General features: G+C 39.5%; 2 protein-coding genes across 3 annotated transcripts; both read left to right on the top strand.

The window, feature by feature from the left end:
- LOC139671109 (serpin B4-like) lies at window positions 1-8502 on the top strand. Of its 2 annotated transcripts, none has more exons than XM_071553397.1 (8): window positions 1-123; window positions 1337-1521; window positions 2016-2078; window positions 2680-2808; window positions 4148-4265; window positions 4602-4744; window positions 5492-5659; window positions 5806-8502. In XM_071553397.1, exons 2-8 carry the CDS (start codon window positions 1354-1356, stop codon window positions 6208-6210), a joined length of 1194 nt encoding a protein of 397 aa, XP_071409498.1. In that variant the 5' UTR covers window positions 1-123; window positions 1337-1353; the 3' UTR covers window positions 6211-8502. The 2 variants fall into 2 exon arrangements, with proteins under 2 accessions (XP_071409498.1, XP_071409499.1); XM_071553398.1 differs by having other exon boundaries at window positions 96-123; window positions 1404-1521.
- A 5906-nt stretch (window positions 8503-14408) lies between these two features.
- On the top strand, window positions 14409-20962 carry LOC139671108 (ovalbumin-like). Its single transcript, XM_071553396.1, has 7 exons — window positions 14409-14576; window positions 15180-15227; window positions 16586-16714; window positions 17501-17618; window positions 18371-18513; window positions 18841-18996; window positions 20561-20962. The coding sequence occupies exons 1-7, from the start codon at window positions 14409-14411 to the stop codon at window positions 20960-20962; spliced, it is 1164 nt and encodes a 387-aa protein (XP_071409497.1).
- The last annotated feature ends 2721 nt before the right edge of the window (window positions 20963-23683 follow it).

Below are 23683 nucleotides of genomic sequence, written 5' to 3'. Positions count from 1 at the left end.
TGACTCACCATGAGTGAAAATGATGCTGCCACTGGGAGTGGCAATGGTTTTATATGCCATTGCTCCCATAGCCCCATCAACAAGCTCAGCTGTCAAGTTGCCACCGTCAGTTCCAAGGAGAAGGTAAATATCTCCATGATCTTTAATTCTAAATGACAGAAGTAGGAAATGTCTGAGGACTGATATGTGCATTAGTGATATACATACTGCTTAGCACATATATCTGGTATATGACATAGTTTGAGGAAGTGATAGTATTTTCAAGTTGCTGTGCAATGGTTTGGATTACATTAAAATGTATGGGCTTTGTAATGAATCTGTGCTTAACTTGCACAATGGCTTTACTATGTTTGTTTCTAAAGATCAAACCCAAACCTTTTCCCACTTCTTTATGACTCAGATTAGTAATTTATGAGAGCATAGTCTTCCTACACTGTTCCATCTTTTAAATATTTATATGGATAATTTAATTATTCTTATATAATCCGGGAAATATATCTTCCACACTTTTGGAGAAAATTATTCAGACTCAGTAAGAACCAAACCAAAAGTGGCTCAGAACAGTGGAACCTCTAAAATACTGAAATGACTTTCTAATAGATCAGATGTTTCTATATCACTTTACTGGATAAAGACATTGGAAAAAGGGGTTCATAAGAAAGGAATTCTGTCCTAGGTATAAGATATGAAGAGTTTTGCAGATGATTCAAGATTATTTGTTTGTAACAATTGCTATTGTAACTGAAGTGTGTTTGGGAAAAGAGTTTAAGCTGCAGATAAAATAAAAAAATGACTAGAATTTTCTACTAATATACAATATGTCTTTGTTTAAAATCTTACTAAGTGAGCCTGTCTGTAGTTCCATTTTTTTTCCAAATGTTTATTAAGCAACCAGACTCAGAAGGACACAGTATGTGAGGCACAGGTGATTAATACACACAAAGTTTTTAGAGAGATGGAGAGTAAGATATGAACAAGGGTATAATTAATAAGGGTTATGCCTGGAAGACTCAAGGCAAGAATGATCAGGATATAAATTGAGCTGGCATTGTTGTTAGGACAAAGTTAGGGCTTAAGTGACAAAGCCATAGCTATTGCTTGAGCTGGAGAAACAGCTCAGCCTGGAATACTGCTTCTGCAAATGTGTTTCTCCTGCCATTCAGGGTGCTGGTTTTCAGATTCATTATGAAATCCCAAATGTGGTGAACAGGGAAACTTCCATGAAGTGCTGAATAATTCAGCCAAGCTATTGCAGAAAACCTTACCATGCCCTACCAAGTCATTCTAAAGTAGGTGTAAGGATGAGAAGCCTAAATTACTTTTCCCCTTGTTTCAGGTGATCACAGTGCCACAATGTGCTCTCTCAGTGCAGCAAATGGCAAGTTTTGTCTTGACTTTTTCAGAGAGCTGAGCAAAAGAAAAAGAAATGAAAACATCTTCTTCTCCCCACTAAGTCTGTCAGCTGCCTTTGGAATGGTTGTCCTTGGAGCCAGGGGCAACACACTTGAACAAATTGAGAAGGTAGGTTTCCTTTGCTCTGAAGAGGGCATGGTGCCCAGATATGACCCAAGAGGCTGATATAGTTCCTAAACATCCAAAGGATTGATGGACACATATAGCCCTTTAAAAATACATTATGCTGTTCCTTCTTCAGACTAAACATTATTACAGTAATTGATAATTGAATGAATACATCAGTGCTAAGAAAAGTGTTTTGGAGGTATTCCTGCACTCTCCAGTGCTCGGAAGTGTTCCTTCCCTTTAATATGGTCTTCTGCCTTCTCTGGACACCCACAGCCTTCTTTTTTATGACAAAATATTTCAAAGATTTCAAATATTTGATATGCTCACCCCCTACTAAAACTGCTTGTTCGCTTGCAAGGACCTTACAGTAAAGAACCAAGGGGGCTTTCCTCATTGACTGTATCAGGCTGTGTTTTGGGATGGGCTTGCAACACTGCTTTGGCATTGAAGTACCATCACTGAGCTGCATTCACTCCACATTTACATTGCAGGTATTTCATTTCAGTGAAGTTCTGAGCAGCACAAGACAGAGAAACACACACCCTTCTCAAAAGGTAAGACACAATTGCAGCTCTGAGCTGAAGCAGCAGGAGCCAGTTTGTCAGCCCTTTTCCTTGCAGATGATCACTTAATCAGAGGGCCCATCAGAGTTCATCAGCCTCCCCCATCTAGATTTGCAGGCCTGCTTATTACTGTTCCTTTACTAGTTATTTAAGGGGCCTTGTGAGATCACACATTTCAGTGGCTAAACCTACTCATTATAGGTTTCTAATCAAAACAGCTGTACCAATCTAAACAGTGCTAAGTGCTTCAATTGCCACCTGCAAAGTTTTGTCTACAGAGCATGCCAAAGGCACAGTGGAGGTTGCTCCTCCCAGTCTCTAAGCCAGCAGCCTTTTGCTTGGCATGCACAGAGACATTGCTGTAGGACACAACATGGCTTAAAGGTGAACTGGTGCTGACCTGAAGGGGAATGGTTTTGTCATTCTGTACATCTGGCACAGGGGGAGTAGGAGATGATGTCTTGATGCATTTATTCCAGTGCCTGAGTGGAGTAGGGTTTCTCATGTGAGAGAGGCAGCAATTCACCCCTGGGTCCAGTTTTTCATAAGATAACTCAAGCCTACCATGAAACTTCTGTTTTCTTGTTTGAAGTGTGAAGAAGCTGAAGGAGTCCATTCCCAGTTCCAGGCTCTGTTGGCTGAAGTCAGTGAACCCAGTCCAGGCTGTTGTCTCACCATTGCCAACAGACTCTTTGGAGAAATTACTTATCCATTCTTCCAGGTAAGTGGCTGTGGTGTCCCTTTTCAAAGCTCCTAGGCGGGATAAACTCATCAGAACTTCTTCAATCATAAAGCATGAAGGGAAGTGAAACACAATGGCACTGTCAGGGTGTGCTGACAAATGACTGCACTTCCCAGATTGCAGTCAGGTAGCTTTTCCATCTCAATTGCCCACTGGTTAGACATGGGACAGAGTTAAAGCTGTCAGATAAAGGAACAGATCTCTGGTAATTGCTCTCCTTTGGCATTTCAAAAATTGTTATAACAGTGATCCTTGATGCTTGTTCTGTCATTTATATCCAAACAAGAAAGGTCTGTGTCGAGAAGAAGACTTCCCTCTGTCCCTCCCTCATTGTCTCCCTTTCCTCATGAAATGATTTTATTCACTCTTCCACCTTTCCCTCAGTCTATACAAATATAGGACTCTGATTCCTGATGCCTTCTCAAGTAAGGCTTAGAAGAAGTAACGTCTCTGAGATTTGTGTCCATTAGTCCAATTTAAGTGTAGCTCACCATCTCAGAACATTCTTGGGGAACACTGATGTCCAGAAAATGCGAGTTCATACAAAATATTTAGTCAGGAAAATAGACTTATGGTGTTTAAAAGAGTATTGCTGGGAACAGTGCTGTTTAATCTCTGTAACCACCTTCCTCTTTGAAGCCAAGATTTCTTCTTGCTTCCGAGGTGCTTCCTTTGTGCTCTAAGTGAGCAGAGATTTTCAGAGCCAGAAAAGGTGACCAGCACTCAGGAAAAGTTTCTTACTTAATACAGGTTATAAATTTTAGAGTGTATATATCCACACTGAGTAATACATGTACTTATACATGTGCACTCAGAGATCTCATTGTGGTATTATCAGTCCTGCTTATTTGTTCAAAATAGGACAGCCTTCTTCACTTTGATGGTTGGGGAAGACAGGCAGCACAGCAATCATATATAAGCTTAAACAAAGGTACCAGATTTTGTTCTTTGATATTTTTCACTGTGCTGAGACTTTTCTGCCGCTGAATACAGCTTGAAATTACAGAAAAATATATTTTCAAATTGGTTTTTATAAATCTCTCCCTAAAACATGAATGATTGAGTTATTTCAATGAATTGCTTACCTATTCTGAATACAGCTTGAAATTACAGAAAAATATTCTTTTAAATTGCTTTTTTAATAAACAATCTCTCTCTAAAACCTGAATGCTTGAGTTATTTCAATGTATTTCTTACCTATGCCTTTTTTACTCATTCTTTTCTTGCTGATTTACTTTATGGAATTATCCTGAAGCCATGAAATTATCTTATAAAAATCATCATGTTGAAATAAAGTTCTGAAACTTGTACTTTTCAGCAATACTTGGACTCTACAAAGAAATTCTATCGAGCAGAACTGGAACCAGTCAATTTTAAATACACTGAAGAAGAAGTTAGAGAAAAAATTAACTTCTGGGTGGAAAATGAGACAAAAGGTAAAGAAGAAAACATGCAGGTCGTTTGCTTTGAAATTGAACCAGTTATGTATTCATGTACTCATGTATGAACTTAACTTCCCATTTTTTTTCCCAAAGGAAGCAAAATTTTTATATTAAACAACTACTGGGTTATGTTTTTTTCTTCTCAATAGGAAATAAATGTAGAAAGAGGAACAAAAATGTCTTCAGTTCCTGACTTCCAAAGCTGTACATAAAATTTTTATTTGTCTGACAGCACTATACTATTTTTGAGATATACAGACATAATTATTAACAGTCAAAGTCAGATGGTTGTTGAACAAAGTAATTCATTTTAATTCATTATCTTTAAAGGTAAAATCAAAGACCTATTTGCTGCTGGTTTTATTGATCCTTCTACTGTACTTGTCCTGGTCAATGCTATGTATTTCAAAGGAAAGTGGGCAGCAGAATTTAAGAAAGAAGACACTAAGGAAGCATATTTCCATCTGAACAAGGTACAGTATGGGCAGCAACTGAAGGAACTGGGGGATGGAAATCAGACATCTGTCCTCTATAACAACAGATGGGAGCTTTCCTCCTCTGTTATCCCAAGGAAAAACAGGAGTCTTCAGCCAGAACACCAGAAGGCTGCATCTTCCCTCCAGTTTGATAACCAAATATGTAATTATACCAATTCATATCAGAAGTGGGTCTCATGCAGCTGAGATCCTCATTGGGTCAAAACCACTGAGCAAACGCACTAACTTTCTTGGGGATTTTGTAACTAAGAGTGTTGGTTTAAAAACAGTCCTGTTTGGGATTGAAACTGAGGATTCTGTTCCTCTGCTACTATTTATGAACAGAATAGTGTGTGCTTTCAGCAAAAAATGAGCTGAAGACAAATTATGTCAGGAGAATGTATGCATTATTCATGAAGAATTTAGATTTATAGTTGCATCAGATGCATAAGTTTCGTCATCTGACATGCCAGAAAAAAAGAAGGATGTAACAAGGAAGCTGTGAGTAAAGTAATCTTCCACCAGCAGAAAGAGAAAAGTAGTTTTTATGCTTTTAAAAAGGATAAATTGAGATTCAGTTGAGAGGAACAGATCAATGCTACAAATCCATTAAACCCATGCTTAAATAATGCTTTTGGACTGAACTCTAACCTCAGTACTGAAACAAGTTAAAACCAGGGTGATAATTCCTATATTTTCCATTTTCAATTTCTCTTTCCATTTTCCATGTTCCACATGTTTCAGAACGAGAGAAGGACAGTGCAGATGATGTTTCAAGAAGGATATTTTAACATGGCCATCATAGGAGAAGTGAAAATGAAAGTCATAGAGCTCCTGTACTTTAATAATGAACTGAGCATGTTCATTCTTCTTCCTGAAGTTGACTGTGAGGACTTTACCGGCCTAGAGCAGGTAATACTTCATTTTCTCTCTAGTTAAATACACAGAGAGCAATACTTTAACACTGCCCCAGTATGGTTAGAAAACAACTGGGGAAAAGTGAACTCTTTCTTCCATTCATTATGGTGTCATTCTTTATCATCAATACCATCTTACAGCTCGAAAGTGCCCTCACGTACGAGAAACTGGCAGAATGGACCAGCTCAGACAGGATGGAACCACTGAGAGTGAAGCTGTACTTGCCTCAGTTCAAGCTGGAGGAAAGTTATGTTCTCAACAAAACTCTCCAGGAGATGGGAGTAATGAATGTTTTTGACTGGGGAAAAGCTGATTTGTCAGGAATCTCTGGGAAAGATGGCTTGGTTGTGTCCAAGGCCATCCAGAAGACAATTGTGGAAGTCAACGAAGAGGGCACTGAAGCAGCTTGTGCCATGGGGCTTCTTCCAATGCCTCTGTGTTGCCCAGTTACTTATGAGTTCAAAGCTGATCATCCATTCCTCTTCTTCATTAGACACAACCAAACCAACACCATTCTCTTCTTTGGAAGATATTCCTCTCCTTAAGTGGAGTTTATATTGGAAATTAGGTCTTTCTCCCCACTGACATCCAAACTGGCAAGCAGCAAGGACAAAAGACAAAACAAAAGATATTTCTCTGGGCATCATTCTGAAGGGTCAATTTGTTATAAAAAAAAAGACTATCTGAGAAGAGCCAAATTAAGGATAAAAACCAAAAAATCATGAACTTCAGGCATGTTTTATTTAGGTGGCCTAACTAAAATAGTATCTACCTTAAAATACACTACGTGATATTTGCCAAAGAGCTGTAGGCCTCTGGAGATGTCTGCATAGAAGATTTGATTTTGAGCCTTTCCCAATGCAGTATGGATCCAATAAACCTGTGATTTTAGTGCACTAAAGATAACTGTTGGATATGCTCACATGGAGGAGACAGGAAGAAAGAAATTTGCATTAGAAGGATAAGCTTTGTTACTTGGTCTATTTTGGCTTTAACTATCCAACCTTTGTAAATCTGAAGGAAAATGCCACTTTGTAGGGGAGTAGCAAAGTAATCCCGTGGGACCTTCCTTTTAAGTGTTGATCTGGGGCAGTGCTTCAAGCTGGAACTCCCAGGAGTTTTACTCAGAGACCAGAGAAAACAGAAGATTTTCTGGTGTAATTTTTCTTGTTTGCAAGCAGGGCAGAACCACTGACAATTTTCTTTTATGTGAAAATTACTGTATGTGTGAGAAAGTTTTTCAAATTCTTCATACCCTTTCATGCAACAAAAACAGCATTTCAGAATAATGGGAGGCCTTTCCTGACAAGGCCTGGTCTGTGATAGCTGGTAATGAGACACATCATTCCCACATAAAACTTAAAGTACTGATCAGCCATTCTCACTTCTGAAAACTAGCTCTGTTTGTGCCACAGATACCATGAGTTTCTTGTTACAGCTTTTTTATTCATCATTAACATAAAAAAATAAAATCTACAGTGATGATATTTAGACGGGTAGTCTGTGTTTGTTACATTAATCATAATAAAACCACTGCAAACCAAATATTAAATGTAGTAGTCTGAGGAATTAAACCAACAGAGGAATAGTCTAATATAGCAAGTAAAACTAATGACGATTCTTTAAAAAATGTAAATGGCACTGAAGTCTATTTCTCACTTTTAAATATTCATCATGCTGAGTTTAGGCACTGAACAATTTGACATTAGGATATGAAAACCCTAAACCTCACCTACTGCTTCTCTCTCACATCTGATTTTACCAGGGAATTACAAGTGCAGTGTTAGGACATGGCTGAGCAAGTCCAATGCCACTGAGAAGGAGGAGGAGGATGCTTCCTTTGTCTCCTTCCTTCTATGTGCTTCTGCTCCCTCCTTATGCCACCACTATTACTTGCCTGACTTGAGGATGAGCAGTTGTCTGAGATGTAAATGAAGGGGAAAATGTTTGGTACAGCTAATTTACTTAACCTAGTTCCCTTAATCACCTCCTGGAGGTAGTGGAGTAGGTGCTGGAAAGGCATAGCAAGGAGTTACAGAGAAGAGAGCAGCCTGCCTAATTTGGCAGTAGGCTATGTCCAAAATCCACAGATCTGTGAAAAATACTTGCTTTCAAAGGAAAAATATTCCATCCCTTTGATGACTCACATCTCCTTTTCCTGTTATTTACTGATGGGAAGAAGGTAAACATTGTAAGTATAGTAGTGCCATTTCAGAACTGCAGATTGAAAGGGTTCTTTCAAATGCTGAGATGTGCAGGAAATATTCCAGTAGATTACAGTACTCCACACAAATTGAATTGCTAAATAAAGCAGATCCATTATGGTCTCATATGGCTGCAATTGCAGTATGAAATACAGCCTGAAATACTCAAATTGCCTGTAGAGACACAGTTGTCTTATCAATTAAGTGAAGAGAACACAAATCACAGCCTGTTGGTTCTTCTGATGAATAAAGTATGCAAAAAATAGTTATGCATGTTTTTCAATGACTGCCATTGGTGTTTTGTGTATACCTGATGTGTTTGAAATATGAGTCACATGTTAAAGGAAAAAAGAGAGAAATGAACAGTGTTAGAATATAGTAGCTTGCATGATCAGGTCTATGAATTTTCAGATAAAATGTAAAATAAAAACAAATATTGGCATGTGTGATAAATGTGAGTCTTTTAACATGTTATCCTGAAGAGCATGAGTCTAACAACAGCAAAAGGATTTTTATATGTGAGCAAAGGAGAAGGTGTGGCTGTAACAAGGATTAACACATTTAATACAGCATAAATATTTTTCCTTTTTTTTTTTTTCTCAACTTGCTTGAGGGATATCCGAATAGTTTGGAACCAGCAATAAAATACAGTATAAATAAAAATAAATATCTGTTTTCTCTTCATATAAACATTTTATGTAATTGTCATCTTAATTACAAGAGACCTAAAAAGTGTGGTGAAAACAATCAGGACCTGGAAAATAACCTGCTGCTGCTACTGTAGTGGTAGCAGCTCCTAACGTAGAGGGCAGTTCTCCCACAAAATCAGAGATGTTTACTTAAAAATAGCAGGTAAACCCTGTTCTCTGGCAGCAAGTGCTTCTCCTGTGGCAGACTGTAGCCTGTAACAGTGCAATGCCAAACAACAGAGCTTGCAGAGTGGACAAAAGCTGGAGACTCCAAAGGTGCCTGGAGCAGAAGGGCATGATGCTGTCTCTTCCCTGGAGACAGGCTTTATGCCAAGTGTTGCTTGGACCACACCAGCATACATGGCAGCCTAAAAATGTGTACATTGACAAAAAGCAAAGCAAAAGATGTCAAATAGTATTTGTGTGAGGATCCAGGGAAAGGTTTATACCCATTTGTTCCACACTAGACAGATCTGATTACTAAGCAATTCTCAATTTACATATTCACATTTCCACTGAACTCTAATTTCTCTGATGGTTGCAGTGGTGCTCAGTTTTGTCTGTTATTGTGCTTTCCTTTAAACTGCCTCTTAGTACCTATGTATAACATAATTGTTATCATATCTTCAAAAGATTTGAAATAGATAGACAAGAAGGGCAAAGGGAAAAAGCCAAAGAGCAGCTTTGAGTCTTACTTTCCCCCCCATATGAAGACCAGTGTTTAGTTCCTTCAAAATATAAATAGTAGGAGTTTTTAGTAGAAAGTCCTGGTATGATCCTGATAAGAAAGCTACTCAGGCACTGTAAAGTTTCACTTCAAATGCCATTTATTTGAGCTAATACTATAAGGAAAAAGAAGAAAGCATATAAAAACCTGTGTCCTTTCAGAGACTGCACAGCTGAGCTCACCAGCAGCACCACTTGCCAGAGCACCACCAACATGACACTTGCAGTGAGTGAGATCCAGCTCCTCAGGAGAACTTCCCTGGGGAGTGACAAGTGGGAAAGCCTCTTCCTTTCTTTTGGCAAGTGTGTGGAGCAGAAAAAAACTCGATGTTTTACTGCTGCTGCTTTATTACAACAATTTAAGTTATTTTTAAAGCCAACCAGCAATCAAGGGGTGTAGAGGACAATATGCAGTGACATACCTACTATCAGCTACTATGAGCTCTGTAGGGGAAAGAACATGTTAGGCACTAACTTTACCCTGGGCCTGACACACTGACTCTCTGAGAGGTGTAATAGAAGGTGCCAATTGTCTTAAAAAGTGCCAGTGGCAATCTGCCCTAGACTGTGTGTGCACCACAGGGAGCTGATCATCTCCAGCACAGCAAATGCCATGACTGAATAAAAAGCACCCGAAAACCTGTAAGTGGAACTTCTTTGGCCACATCTCAATTCATCAAGGTCATTGAGAGATACCAGTATAGCCTCTGCTAAGCATGATGCAGATGGACAGGCCACCCAAAGCATAAGCAAATATTACCCTCAAACACTGCCCAATAGCTGCTGAGCATCCAGAAGAAATTAAATGTAAAATTATTAACAGAGAGATGCTGGAAAGAGCTGCTTTCTCTGCTGCTTAGTATCTCCTAGATTATGCCAGCATCAGGGAAACACCATGTACCACTTGAGGCACAAAGGGCAGCAGAGTCCTTGCTCACCTCTTTCTTGAGACAAATATGGACATGGAGCGGATTTTAACCTGTTCATCTTGCTTTGCAGTACTGCACTCCTAGTTTTGAATTTCAGAAGAATTTGTTCTCCCCAGTTCCAATGACCTAACTAGGCAAAGTTAGAAAAGGGTACTTGTCTGCTGATGACTGCGTATGGATATCTCATTCTGATCAAAATTTTCAGCTGCTTACAGGCTGATTCTGCAACCACTAGCATTCAGTGTAGAAAAAACCCCCAAATTAACCCAAGGGCTTATAGCTCCAGACTACTCTCTGGAGAAGTTGTATGACCTCATTCATGACCACTGGTAGAATCACACGTCCTTTCTTTCACTAGCTTATTTACTTGCATGTTTTAAACCATCTTGCCTGTCTTGACAAAGCAGTTATTCACATTAGGGCAGATGACCTTACTTGGAAACTCAGCATTTATCAGATATTCAAACCCCGTACCTGTGTGTGGAACAGCTGTGGTGATCATGTTGCTATGGGTTGTGAAGTGCAGAGTGTACAGAGAAGGCAAATACATTGGATGGGAGAACATACTAGAAACATCTACAAGCCTTCTCTCCCAGAGGATCTGGTGCACCAAGATGTTTGTTGAGAAAATCTTGGACACTAGGCAGAAGCTGGCCATCTTAGCAGGGCAGGTTGTGCCCTTCCTGGATGTGCTCTCCAGAGGTCCACACAGGACACATACATTGAGTGAGAGTATACAAAGAAGTGTGGGTGTCCAAGAAAGCTCTTCATGGAATCCCCAGAGAAATGTTTGAGCAGCTGCTGACCAATAGCTGGAATTCTAATGTGAATATGAGGAAATGGGAGAATAAGAGAAGACACACTACAGCTCTTTGCACACAGAACCTGTACCCTCAGGCAGTAATGGTTTGGTAAGTATGGATAAAGCACGAGCTACAGCTGCCCAGCTCATGGAATAAGGAACAGTGAGAAAGGTGAGAGGAAATGTCCTTACCATCTTTAGATTTTCCTATCCTTGTTGCTGCTATAACATCCTCATTCTGACCTGGGAAACTAAAATCCATTCCAGTTAGCAGGCTCTGCATGTATCTGCCTGCATTTCAGCAAAACAAACAACACTGCTCCCTTTCTCTTTCCCAGAGGGTGCACCTACTGCTGTATGCTCTGTGACTTAATATGTACAAATCTGGATTTCTATTATCCACCCTTATAGCCTTTACAGATGCCAGATTTGTTTCTTTACTGCTCATCAAGTCTATTATTCAATAAAAATTAATAGCTTTTTACAAGTGAATTGTATTTTATATTGTGCATTATGATTGTGTAACAGACCATGAATGTTCCTGCAGACAGATTCTGTAGTTTATTCACCTGCCATAGTAAAAACGTAGGTATGGAAGATCTATGAGAATGGCCTGTGCATGTACCATGGGCCTTGTTGCCATGACCTGTGGAGAATGAAAATTTAAAGCTGACTCTCAATCATATTTTAAACCCTACTGACTGATTTAAATAAATTTCTGACTACCTGGATACTCTAGGGTCTGACTTACAGCCCAGAAAATAAGTAATTCCTACTGTTCCTCTAAACTCTTCCTCTGCCCATCTTCAGACCTCTAATTTATCTCAATGCTGTTGTTTTAAATGTTTTGATCAAAAGCAAGCTTGTAGCAAAATGTGCTTTTTCCTCAGAGCCTTTCTTCCCTCCTTCACATTTATGCTGTAGATCCTATTGTTTGACCTCGGGTAAAGAACTTGCTCTCACTTGGGTAGCAAAATAGATATGGCCGTGGTTTTAAAAATTACAAACTATTAACCACACCAGTCTTTGGACTCCAGGGACATGCTTCTGCATTTTGGCAGATCAAAATGCCTTTCAGTACTATGTTGCTCTTGAAAAATAAACAGAAGGTTTTAGGTTTTTTCTTACATGGAAAAAATCCATTTCAAATCCCTCTGAATAGAACAACCATCCTGCAGGTGGCTTTGCTTGGAATTACATTATTTTGGCAGCGTCAGGTGGTCACTGGTCATGAGGAACTTCCCACTGTTCCATGGCACAGACGCTGGAGTGAGCTCCTGCATATCTGTCAGACCTTCAGCAGACAGCCCAGCACCCACTTTTCCCTTCATGCTTGGTGGGAGTGCTGCTTTAGTGTGCCTTCTGCACTGACTGCGCCTTACAGCTCAGAAGAGAAGCATCTGGGTTTTCTGGGACTGATGCAGTTTTTGCACTCCCTGGTAACAGAAGACTTTTCCTCCACTATATCCATGGATGCTTGCTGACAGTGAACTGGAACTGTTTGCTCCCTCCCAGATAACAGCACTGTGACCAGGTCATATTTTCCTGCGATATTTTTGGGATATTTACCTTCACTTGACTGTGAGAATCACGTGACCTGATGTTACAGCCAGGTTTATTAAAAATTAATATGTTTTGCTGAATATATTTGTAACATTCATTTTTTCTCACGTTTTTGTATTTGTTTATCATTTGGCTCTAGTTACCTAATAGAGCTCAATCACATTAATATCTAAATTCAAAAGAACTATATGAGACATAGCTTTAGACCTGAACTCAAATTGCTGTGGTACACCCTTATAAATGAATGCAAAACCTCAAATAATTAATTTTTTAATCAGATTTTACATCAGTAAGCAAAGGTTGACTTGCTGCAGATAGAGAACACGTTAACATTGGTCTGTTTAAGGTTTCAAAGTGCAATGAATCAAAAGGTCATGGCTGAAAAGATGACTCCTTGAAGGCAACAGTGGGAGTGTCTCAGATCATGCAATATATATCACCAACAGCTCTGAGAAGCTGTGTGGGTTCAGCTGGCAAGCTGGATTATTGCATGCTTCTTTGAAGTTTCTGGGGTAAGCATTTCTCCAAGTAAAATATAATTTCCAATTTGTATTCTTTAATATAGAAAAAAGAGTGATATTATGTTTAAGAACTTTAATTTAAATATAAGAGAGGTATATAAACCAACAGCATATATGGTAATTTTACCTTGCGTTGTCAATATATCTTACACTGTTTGACTATCAAATACTTTTAGGTGTGAAAAATATGAGTGTCTGTGCACCATAACTTTGACTAGAAATACTTATTTTTCATTAAAAATCTGTTGTCACATTAAAACTGTTCTTTTATAATTTTAATAACTGGGAATAAAGTTATTTCTCTTTTCTCAGTCTCACTCTCTGGAGGACCAGGTGAGGTACAGTGTGATGATTCAGGAAGTCTGTGGTTCCACAGTCACTATCATCAGAGGCCTCTCAGGTCACAGAATCAACCACATCTGCTCCAGACTATGGATGGGCTTTATTCCTCCAATTTTAAATGTTTTAGAAATACAGGAAAAATATTGCGCTTTCTTAGTATTTGATTCAAATCTGTATGTTTCAATGAATATTCTTAACATGTCACATACATTTGTATCTACAGGACTTGCACCTGACTGAAGAAATGCAGCTCTATGGTGTTTCAAGCTGTACTGCCCAAACTCCTATTTAGTACACACATATACCTATATGTATATGCTTGTGCTTTTTCGGAACAATAATCATCAGTAGAAATTAAATGTCTCAAAGAGGACTACAGGAAAGGACCTCCCTTAAATTTATATTTGAGCATCTAAGCAACTGCCTAGGTTTACAGAACAACTTATTCCTATTACTCCTATAAATTACAGGAAAGCAACCTCCAAATTTGTGGCTGGTTGTACTAAGCAATAGGAAGAAGTACACCAGGAGTTCAGTGAGTTGGCTACATTTGATTTAAAGATCCAGACCATGGTCGAGAGCAGCCACAGAATAAAATGAAATATGAAGTTTGCATTGTCTCAAACATCATTCACAGTCCTCTGTATGGCCACAGGAAAACTCATCAATTCAATGTTGTATTTATAATTTCAAAGCATGGATGAAACATCCAGCTCCTAAAAGGCAAGTACAAGACACTCTCTTGCTGATTAGAGGGAATCTTGCTAGAAGAAAACAAATGTGTTCAGACATAAAAATATTTCTAACACAGAATCTGTAGGTGACACAACATTCCCTGGTTCAGAATCACAAATCCAGCAATGAACTGACAGTTTCTGGGCTTTTTGCAGTACTTTCTAAAACAAGCACTACATGTCACCACTATACAGTCATATTTCTGTTTGCTTTAGATAACGCTGATTTCACAATGGGCTCCATCAGTGCAGCAAATGCAGAATTTTGTTTTGATGTATTCAAAGAGCTGAAAGTTCACCATGCCAATGACAACATCTTTTATTGTCCCCTGAGCATCATGGCAGCCTTGGCCATGGTCTACCTGGGAGCAAGAGGTAACACTGAGTATCAGATGGAGAAGGTGAGTTACATACATGGGTGCAAACTCTCTTTCATACTGTTAAAAAAGTCAGCAGATGATCCATTTATGTCTGTGTGACTCCAGCTGAGGGGAGCAAGTCACATAGTCACATTTGGCACTGGATTCAAACCTGCACAGAAACTGTGAGGTTTGAATCTGGAGCTGAGTTTTTGTTTACAACTATATTTCCCCATGAAGGTCAAGAACAGCCTTTGTTTTTTGTTAAGAAAGAGCAGTCTTGGAGAATGGTTAAGGGAGGTCTCCTGTTTCAGGTTATATTATCTCACAGGCCTGATTCCTCCCAGGTGGAAAGGACAACTTCACACATACAAAGATGAAACATTCAGAATATTAGAGTCACTGTTATAAGTATAATGCAGTCAGGTTGTAGCTGATTCATAGATTGAATGCCATTAACTGGAAGAGATAGAAGCTGAACATCATAGTCACAAATTTTCAGTGTGGCACCTGGTTTAAAGTTCACATGGAATTTATCAGTTCCATGTGCTCATCAGACCTGGTTAGTCAAAACCCACAGTTTTAACACAAACATCAGTGACTCTCAGTGGACTTCACATACTTAGTTTCTATTTTCAATTGCAGGCTCTTCACTTTGACAAAATTGCAGGACTTGGAAGTGTCCAGACCAAGGTACAGAAATTAAAGGTACACTATTTTTTTCTTTCTCAATTTTCTCCTGAGAATAGAATGTTCTGGCTGTATTTTTAGTAGGTTCAACACTTTCCTTGTTAATTTCCTTGATTTAAGAGATGTAAGTTAAAAAATAATACAACAATCTACCAAAATCCAAAGAACAACAGCAACAAAACAAACATCAAGTGAGCAAGCAAGCAAACAAACAAGCAAAATTGCCAGAAAAAGAAGGCAGGCTGCACATATTGCACCAGAACAAGTGACAGGACCAGACAGGATGCTTAGGGCACCAGGCTACCTTCCTGTGTGAATGAGGTTCTGCACTCCTGTAAGTGCTGCTGGGGGGGAGCACCTGGAGACAGGGCAGAGCAGGCAGACTTGCAGCTGAAACTCCAAAGTGGGACAGGAAGATAATTCGGAAAAAAAAAATCCCGGAAGCTTCAAAGGATGGAAAGTAACCACACTTACAAAAGCTGCAGGGACTCTTCCAATCTCCAACCGTAACTGCCATCCCAAGAGCATCATAGGAGCTTCCAGTACCTTGATATCAGCTGTTTGCTTTAGTCCATGTTAATCTGCTACCTCTGTAAAGATAACACAAGACATGGAGCCTGGCATGTCCCCATCCATTTGGGATGCAAAACATGATAGTAGGACTTAAAAAGAGCAAGACTATTTTCCTTTCTTTTTTTCTTCTTTTTTTTTTTTTTTTTTCAATAAAGGCAGTATTAGCTAGAACCTTTAGGGACTGGTTAAGCATTTAAAAAGGAGCAGTTCAACACAATTATGCTCATAAAATGAAGTCCCAGTTTCCCAGTTACTGTGTATCATTGTGCAGTTTTCTTACATGCTTTTATCCTGTGTCACCTGAAACACCACTCCTGGGATATTAAAGAGCTGATCAATTTTTTCACTGTTTTATGAGACACTTCCTGACTCCCTTGCCATCTCACTCTCTTCTTCCACCTGCAGCTTCTGCAGAAAGCTGCCATGCAAATGCAGCTGTGCACAGGAGGTTCTATATCTATGACAAGTCAACACTTCCAATAATTGACATCTTGTTTTTCTTTTTGCCACCTTGTTCCTGAGCTACATGGTTTCAGATTCATTAGTGAGATTTTCTGCTTGTGATCACCTAAAGATGAATGCTATTATATGCCAAGAATGAATTGCAAATCATTAGTTGCCAATGTGTTGAACATCCCTCCCATGAGCTCTTAGGTTGCATTCCCTGTTCCTTTGCAAATGTTCAACCACTGTGTGTTTTCCCATGTTATTTGTATCGTATAAATAATCCTCTTTCTAGTAAAATAACCTAATAGCTCTACTTTTTTATCTTCTTATCAACAACTCAGTGTGGCAAATCTGCGAATATCCATTTGCTGTTTAAAGACATTCTCTCTGACATCACTGCACCAAAAGCTAATTATTCACTCCATATTGCCAACAGACTCTATGCTGAAAGGACAAGTGCAATCCTACCGGTAAGTGATTTCTTGCTACACCCTGTATAAACCTGTAATCCTGGAGGGATGGCCAGAGTAGGTGTGATGGGTTTGATCCATGGCTTCCTCAGTAACCGGGTGTAACAGGTGACCTGTTAATCCAATGGTTCCCACTGGTGTGGATGTCCATGACTTTTTCCTTTGCCACTGCTCTGGCAATAGTCTGAATGGAAAGCAAATCGAGGCAAAAATATGGCCTTGTTCAAAAATGAATGGAGTAATAAACAAAATTATTTGGTAAAGTAATTTCCCAACCATCACTTGCACCTCTAAGTTGTTTGGGTTTTCTTTCAAGAAATAATTTGACTTTGGCGTATTTTTTCACTTGAAAACTTCACCTCAAAAACAACTCTTGAAAGTGTCAAAATATTTCACATTTACAAAAGAAAAGATAAAAATATTCTGAATGAAAAAATCTTATCTTTAAAAATAAGGAAAAAAGCCTTTTTTTTTAAAAAATGGACATAAAGATAATAAAATGGTCTAAAAGGGACCTGAAAACAGGACCTGGATCAGGCTTACTTCCGGAAAATCTTTAAACATTTGTGATATATACTCTTAACTGGTCAAGTAATAAAAATGCTGGATCTGAAAATGTCCTGGACTAGATTAAATTTTCTGACCCAGTTTTAGCAGATTCCTCTAGGAAGTAAGCAATGAGAACAGCTTAACCATGACATCACTATATTAGCCATATTTTATTTCACTTTCATACTGGTTTTTCAAAAATGACTATTTTGCTGGGTACAATTCATGTCTTTACAGATCTACCAAAGATGTGTGAAGAAACTGTACAGAACTGGTCTGGAAATGGTCAGCTTCAAAACAGCAGCAAATCAAGCCAGACAGCGCATTAATTCCTGGGTGAAAAATCAGACAAGTGGTAAAGTCAGACAAGATTATGAAATACACTTCTCTCTGACAAATGTATTTTAACAACTTCAGGAAACACTAAACATTAGAGCAGAAATTTCCTCCTCCTGGCCCCATTACTTGATATTTCCTGTGGAAAGTGATGGCTCTATTGCATCTGTGTGGCAGTGACAATGTGTTTTAAACTCCTCTGGAAAAGGCAGAGTTACCAGGATATGCACAGTTTCTATGTACAGTTCTTGTGTCTGGAGAGCTTAACTTGTCCCAGCTTCTCTAAAATACAGGCATAATTTTACAAGTATATGCTGGATGGGTAGCAAGCGAGTTTCCAGGGCAGAAAGTAATGTACGTTAATGTGATGGTGGGGAATGAGTGATTCAGATGCTTGTGTATGTTTATTGTGTTAAGGTAGGAGGAAAAACCAAGAGTGACTTGTGAGAAAGAAACACAGTGAGAGAGAGAAAATCTATATTGGTGCTTCTGTCTCCTTTTTCTTCTTTTCTATATAAATCTTCTTTTTAAGCACTGGGTAGAAATATTCCTGGGGATCTGTAACCCTCTTGAACCCAACTATCTTCTTGCAGAATACCTGCCCAGGTGCCAATCTTTCAGTGTATTAAATCACCCTCAGGAACCTGAGTTCCATTTGCAGACCTTTGAAGAAGAGAAAGTCAGGTCAAGCAGCATCATGTTGATGGAGTTCTAATATGTGAGATTCCTGTTATGAAACTTAACCCTCTCTGCTCTGCTTCTTTCTTAAAGGACACATCCAAGATTTGCTTGAACCAGGCTCTGTCGACCTCCATACTGTGCTGGTCCTTGTGAATGCCATTTACTTCAAAGGGATATGGAAGACTGAGTTTAAAGAAGAGGACACTCAAGAAGTGCCTTTCAATGTGACAGAGGTGTGGGGACAGACACAACTTCTGGCCAGGGAGACAGGATATTGGCTTGCACAGTCAATGGAATGGGTGTTAAAAATGCAGCATTGTCTGGTCATGGACAAAGTGATTTAGCTGGGCCCCTCACTGTCAATTTGTAAGAGCTGTGTCACCAGGATTCCAGAGCACATAGGCAGGCAAGACAGGAAAATGGAGACACAGCTCATCTTCAAGGGCAACACACTTGAAGAGCAAACTCTGCCTCTTTCAAAGGGCTTGTACATTTGCCTGAACAAAGAGCAAAGTTGCTTTGCTTCCCTGTCACATTGTCCCATATGTCTGTTTTTGCAGGAAGACAGCAGACTCGTGAAAATGATGTGTCAGAACAGCACGTTCAAAGTGGCAAGAGTGGCTGCAGAGAAAATCAGGATCCTGGAACTTCCCTATGCCAGCGGAGAGCTGAGCCTGTTGGTGCTGTTGCCTGATGACATCTCTGGCCTGCAGGAGGTAGGGGCAGAGAAAGAGGGGACGTCCCTGGCCCTGGCAGGGGAAGCAGAGAAAGAGTCATCACTTCAGTGGGGCTTGGCTGTTGTCAGACCCTTGGCTGTCCCTTCCCACTCCAGTTGTCCACCCCACGTCTGTGCTGGGCAGGCAGGGGAGCACTAAAGCCCTCCAGGTGCCAGCAGGGGCTCAGGCAGAGACTGACCTGTTAGAAAAGCCCTGAGGTCACTTTTATAAAATAAGGTAAGGCAGTGTAGTGCTGCTGGAGCCCTGCAGAAGAGGATATGGGCATAGTTTAATGTTTTTAAAAAAGAAATAATTTCACACACTTCCCCCCCCACCCCGCCCTGTGTAAACTGTTGAGGAAACACTGCTGAAATTGTTGAGCATCAGACATTCTTTGCAGGAATCAATAATTATTTTTTTAAAAATAAAATCTCATTAAACATCATGAATGGGCTACTATGGGCTACTTTCAAAAATTACTATGAATATGTCACATGGAATGAAAAATGAAGTTAGATAAAGTATGATCTTAATAAAATGCTTGATTTCGAAATTGTGAAGCCCATCAAGCTAGACAAATTGATCAAAACCACTTCTTCTGTTAAGACCTGGGAGAGTCTTAAATACAGAAGTGGAAACGAAATGCATGGAAAATATTTGGAAATTACGGATCAAACAGAGAAGTGACTTGAGTCTAATTGGATGAATATCAACAGCAGAAATAATCCATGAACATACAAGGACAGAACATGAGAACGGTGTAGAAAGTAAAAGAAAACTTCACAACTACATTTAGTCAGGATGAATCAGTTTTTTCCAGATGCATGAAAACTAGTAAAAGAAATGGTATATACTTTAAAGATAACAAAAGAAAAGTGGGACCGGTATGCAGTGAGGAGAGGATACAAATATAATCTACTGACTGTGTAACACAAAATGAAACTTTTGTCTTTGTCTTGGAAGAAAATGAAGTCAAATACCTGAGCGAATGCAGAATGCTAAGAGCAAAGAGAAAATAAAAATGGACACATGGGAGGGAGAAAAAAACCTTGATAAATTAATCTGATTCAGTCACTTAAAGTTATCAAGGTTTTATAAATTATCTCTCTGTACTCAGAATGGGTAAATGCAATGCAGGCTGCATTATGTGCATAATTACTCTTATTGCAACAATATTTTTGAATTATAAAGTAGAGTTATTAAAGATGTCGGAGAGTTTGCATTTGTTGGGCACTACCAACTGTAGGTAAATTTGCATGGCCTTATTTTTTGCAATCTCTCACAAGCTGGCTAATTTTCTAGGCTGTGAAACTCTTGGACTGTACTTCATGAGACACAAGATTAGTTTGGCAAAAGGGAATGTGACAAGTCAGTAAAGAACTGAGTAAAAGGGCAGTGACACAGGCAGTACTGGAGAGGCAATTAATAAAGGACAAGAAGGATGTCAATAGGATGACTTTTGGAACCACTCTGGTTGTTTGGAGTTATTTTAATGTTAGCCTTGATTGAAATGAAAAAGTTGTGTTTGCCACCCAGGCATTTAATTCCCTGCCTCTCTTTGCAGCTCGAGAACAAAATCAGCTTTGAAAAACTTACAGAGTGGACCAGTCCCAGTGTGATGGAGCAGAAGAGAGTCAAAGTGTACCTCCCACGCATGAAAATGGAGGAAAAATATAACCTCACATCTGTCTTAACCACCTTGGGTATGACTGACCTGTTCAGCCCCTCGGCCAATCTCTCTGGCATCTCTTCAGCAGAGGGCCTGAAAGTGTCTGAGGCCATCCATGAGGCGTACCTGGAAGTCACGGAGGAGGGCACTGAGGTGGCTGGCTCAGAAGTTGAGACAGGAGACATCCAAGATTCCTCTGAGTTTGAAGAGTTTATAGTTGACCACCCATTCCTTTTCTTGATCAGACACAACCCAAGCAACATGATTCTCTTCTTTGGTAGATATTGTTCTCCCTAAAGAGAAAAAGAGTTGGAAATAGTACTTGTTTTCCCCTCAGAAACAGCAGATCCCCTGTATTCTAGTTCTATAGTATAATCTCATCTCTTCAATATTTTCTGCAAGTGGACAGGCTAATCTAAGACATGCCCATTCAGGAAGCTTCCATAGTAAATACATAACTGCAGGTGAGAAAACAGCAGTGAGCATGTTTACTTCTTTCCCTTCTCAGACTGGTTTAAACATGGCTTGAGCTAAGCAATGACTGACCCCACAGAGAACACAGGTACTCACAAGCTGGGTAGGGGTCAAGTGATTTTCACTCAAGGAATTGGTTGCAGACATGACTACAAGGCTTTGGGAATCCATTACATGTATTTCACATGGGCTGTGCTCATCCTATTCCCTGGCAGCTTCCTGCTGAAAAACCCATGTTGTTGTTCCTGAGACACAGGCTTTGAGACCTCCAGTTTGGAGGAGATGCTTGTGGACAAGACTCTGATGTGCAGCTTATTAATTGGTGCCTATGTAAATTTTATTTTTTTATTTGGGAAATGGTGTACAAGTCCATAATCACCAGCGTTGTCCTCTCACCATGAGTACCTCAAACAATTCTGAATTTCTTTCAGGGATTCTACAAAGTCATGGAGAGTCTCTCTTCCCTTTCAGAGTGCAAGGAAATCTAACTTTGTCTAGGTGCAGTTGTCTTCTCACAGAGTGTAGAAGTGAAGCCTGAAACATGAATATCTGTGTGATCCAGGTGACCCAGGACTCAGAACTGTCAGGCAAAAGAGCTGAATTCTTGCTTAAAACACTGTAAGAACTTCAAATTCGAGAGCATTTTGATTTTTGTGAAAAATCCTGCAAGTGGTGTCAAAGAAACTGGTTTCTCTATGGGAATTTTGTGAAAAAACACAGCTTTTAAAATAATTCCTGTCTCTCTTCATCTTCCTTAACAAGTAAACTTCAATTAGTCCCTGGAAAGCTCTCAGGTGTTCAATGTACATTATTATTATTCCATGAATGCAGCTGTGGTTCTTCATTCCTGTGATAGTTCAAGGCTACAACTCTTCTTAAGAAATACATGAGAATCCTAATATTCTCTGTCTTTTGTTCCTATGTGTCAGTTGTCATCTCCAAATACATATTGGCTCAATACTATGACCTGTTTTCATTCTGCTCATACATCATTGCTTTTGATGCATACAACTGATTTTTTTTGTTGACATAATAAAAGAAAGTCACAAATGTTTGTCATGAAATTATGTTTAGTTTCTTAATTTTCTGAGTTTTCTGGACCACAAACCCTTAGAAAATATTATTACATTGGTAACTGTTGTGAGCACAATGAGATTAAGTACAAAATCCTCCAGTTTTTAGAATTAATAAAGCATGCAGATATGAAGTTTCCTAGGCATTTATTAAGTGAACGAATGCACACATTTAGAGTTTGACTCCCCTCTGTAGTACAGTTTACCAAGAAACAGCCTAATGGAATACTAATTTGTTCCTGTATACTTTTCAGTATAACTCCAAAAGGTATTAAAGATGCACTAACAATCAGTCTGACACATATTTCAAGGAGCATCTATTCCAAAACTCTGTCATTTTAGATGATGAAATTATCTGAAAAAAAATATAACTCAAAAGGTATAATAAAGAATGAAGAGATTGACAACTGTCAGGCAAAGCATTTCCCCACTGAGAGTTTTGAGAGGAGGTTACTCTGTCATTAATATTGGCTATCAGCTATTCCAATATTAAGGGACAGGGCAACCCTGGATAAACATACAGACTGTGGAAAAGACAATGGAGAGCAGCCCCCAGGAAGGGACCTGGGGGTCCTTGTTGATGGTAAATTGAATATGAGCCAGCAGTGTGTCCTGGCAGCCAATGGGACCAGCTGTGCCCCAAGGTGTATCACACCATCACAGTCCTGGGAGGCATCAGGCCCAGCATCATCAGCCAGTCCAGGGAGGAGATTGTACCACTCTGCTCTGCACTGGGATGGACTCACATGGAATATTGTGTGCAATTTGGGGCACTGCAATGTGAGAAAGATACAAAGCTATTTGAGAGTGTCCAAAGGAGGGCTGGTGAGGGGTCTGGAGGAGAAGCCTTATGAAGAACGGCTGAGGTCACTTGGTTTGTTTGACCTGGTGAAGAGGAGACTGAGGGGAGACCTCATTGTGGTCTTCAACATCCTTATGAGGGAAGCTGAGGGACAGGCACAGATCTTTTCATTCTGGTGACCAGTAACAGAACCTGAAGAAATGTCAGAAAGTTGTCTCATGGGAGGTTTAGGTTGGACAGTAAGAAAAGGTTTTCCACCCAGAGGGTGGTTGGGCACAGGAACAGGGTTCTCAGTGAACTGGCCAGGAATCCAAGTCTGACAGAGTTCAAGAAGTGTTTGGACAATGCTGTCAGGCACATAATGTGGTTCTCGGGGCTGTCCTGTGCAGGACCAGGAGTTGGACTTTACTAGTCTTTGTGAGTCCCCTCCAAACTCAGGATATTCTATGATTCTATGATTTTATTTCCACATTAACACCGAGTGTATTAAGATAAAGCACATGTGTTATAATGCAAGAGGAAAGAAGCTGATGTTTCATGTCTGACATTCAGGTTATTTGAATATGGTCAGGATATTTGTGATACACAGTCAATTGTTTTCAGTGATAAAACCAGCTATTTTACCAAGTATACTTCAATTTTTGCTCTTTAAAAATTAAAGCAGTGGTA

The sequence above is a fragment of the Pithys albifrons genome, chromosome 4 (genome assembly GCF_047495875.1).
Source record: "Pithys albifrons albifrons isolate INPA30051 chromosome 4, PitAlb_v1, whole genome shotgun sequence".
In the NCBI taxonomy this organism is placed as follows: domain Eukaryota; kingdom Metazoa; phylum Chordata; class Aves; order Passeriformes; family Thamnophilidae; genus Pithys; species Pithys albifrons.
This window is presented reverse-complemented; position numbering and strand designations above follow the sequence as displayed.

Coding starts and splice junctions, on each gene's coding strand:
- LOC139671108 (XM_071553396.1), top strand. CDS start 14,409: ATGGGCTCCATCAGTGCAGCAAATGCAGAATTTTGTTTTGATGTATTC. Junction 14,577..15,179: donor CTGAGTATCAGATGGAGAAG/GTGAGTTACATA, acceptor TTTCAATTGCAG/GCTCTTCACTTTGACAAAAT. Junction 17,619..18,370: donor GGTGAAAAATCAGACAAGTG/GTAAAGTCAGAC, acceptor TCTTTCTTAAAG/GACACATCCAAGATTTGCTT.
- LOC139671109 (XM_071553397.1), top strand. CDS start 1,354: ATGTGCTCTCTCAGTGCAGCAAATGGCAAGTTTTGTCTTGACTTTTTC. Junction 1,522..2,015: donor CACTTGAACAAATTGAGAAG/GTAGGTTTCCTT, acceptor TTTACATTGCAG/GTATTTCATTTCAGTGAAGT. Junction 4,745..5,491: donor CATATTTCCATCTGAACAAG/GTACAGTATGGG, acceptor CACATGTTTCAG/AACGAGAGAAGGACAGTGCA.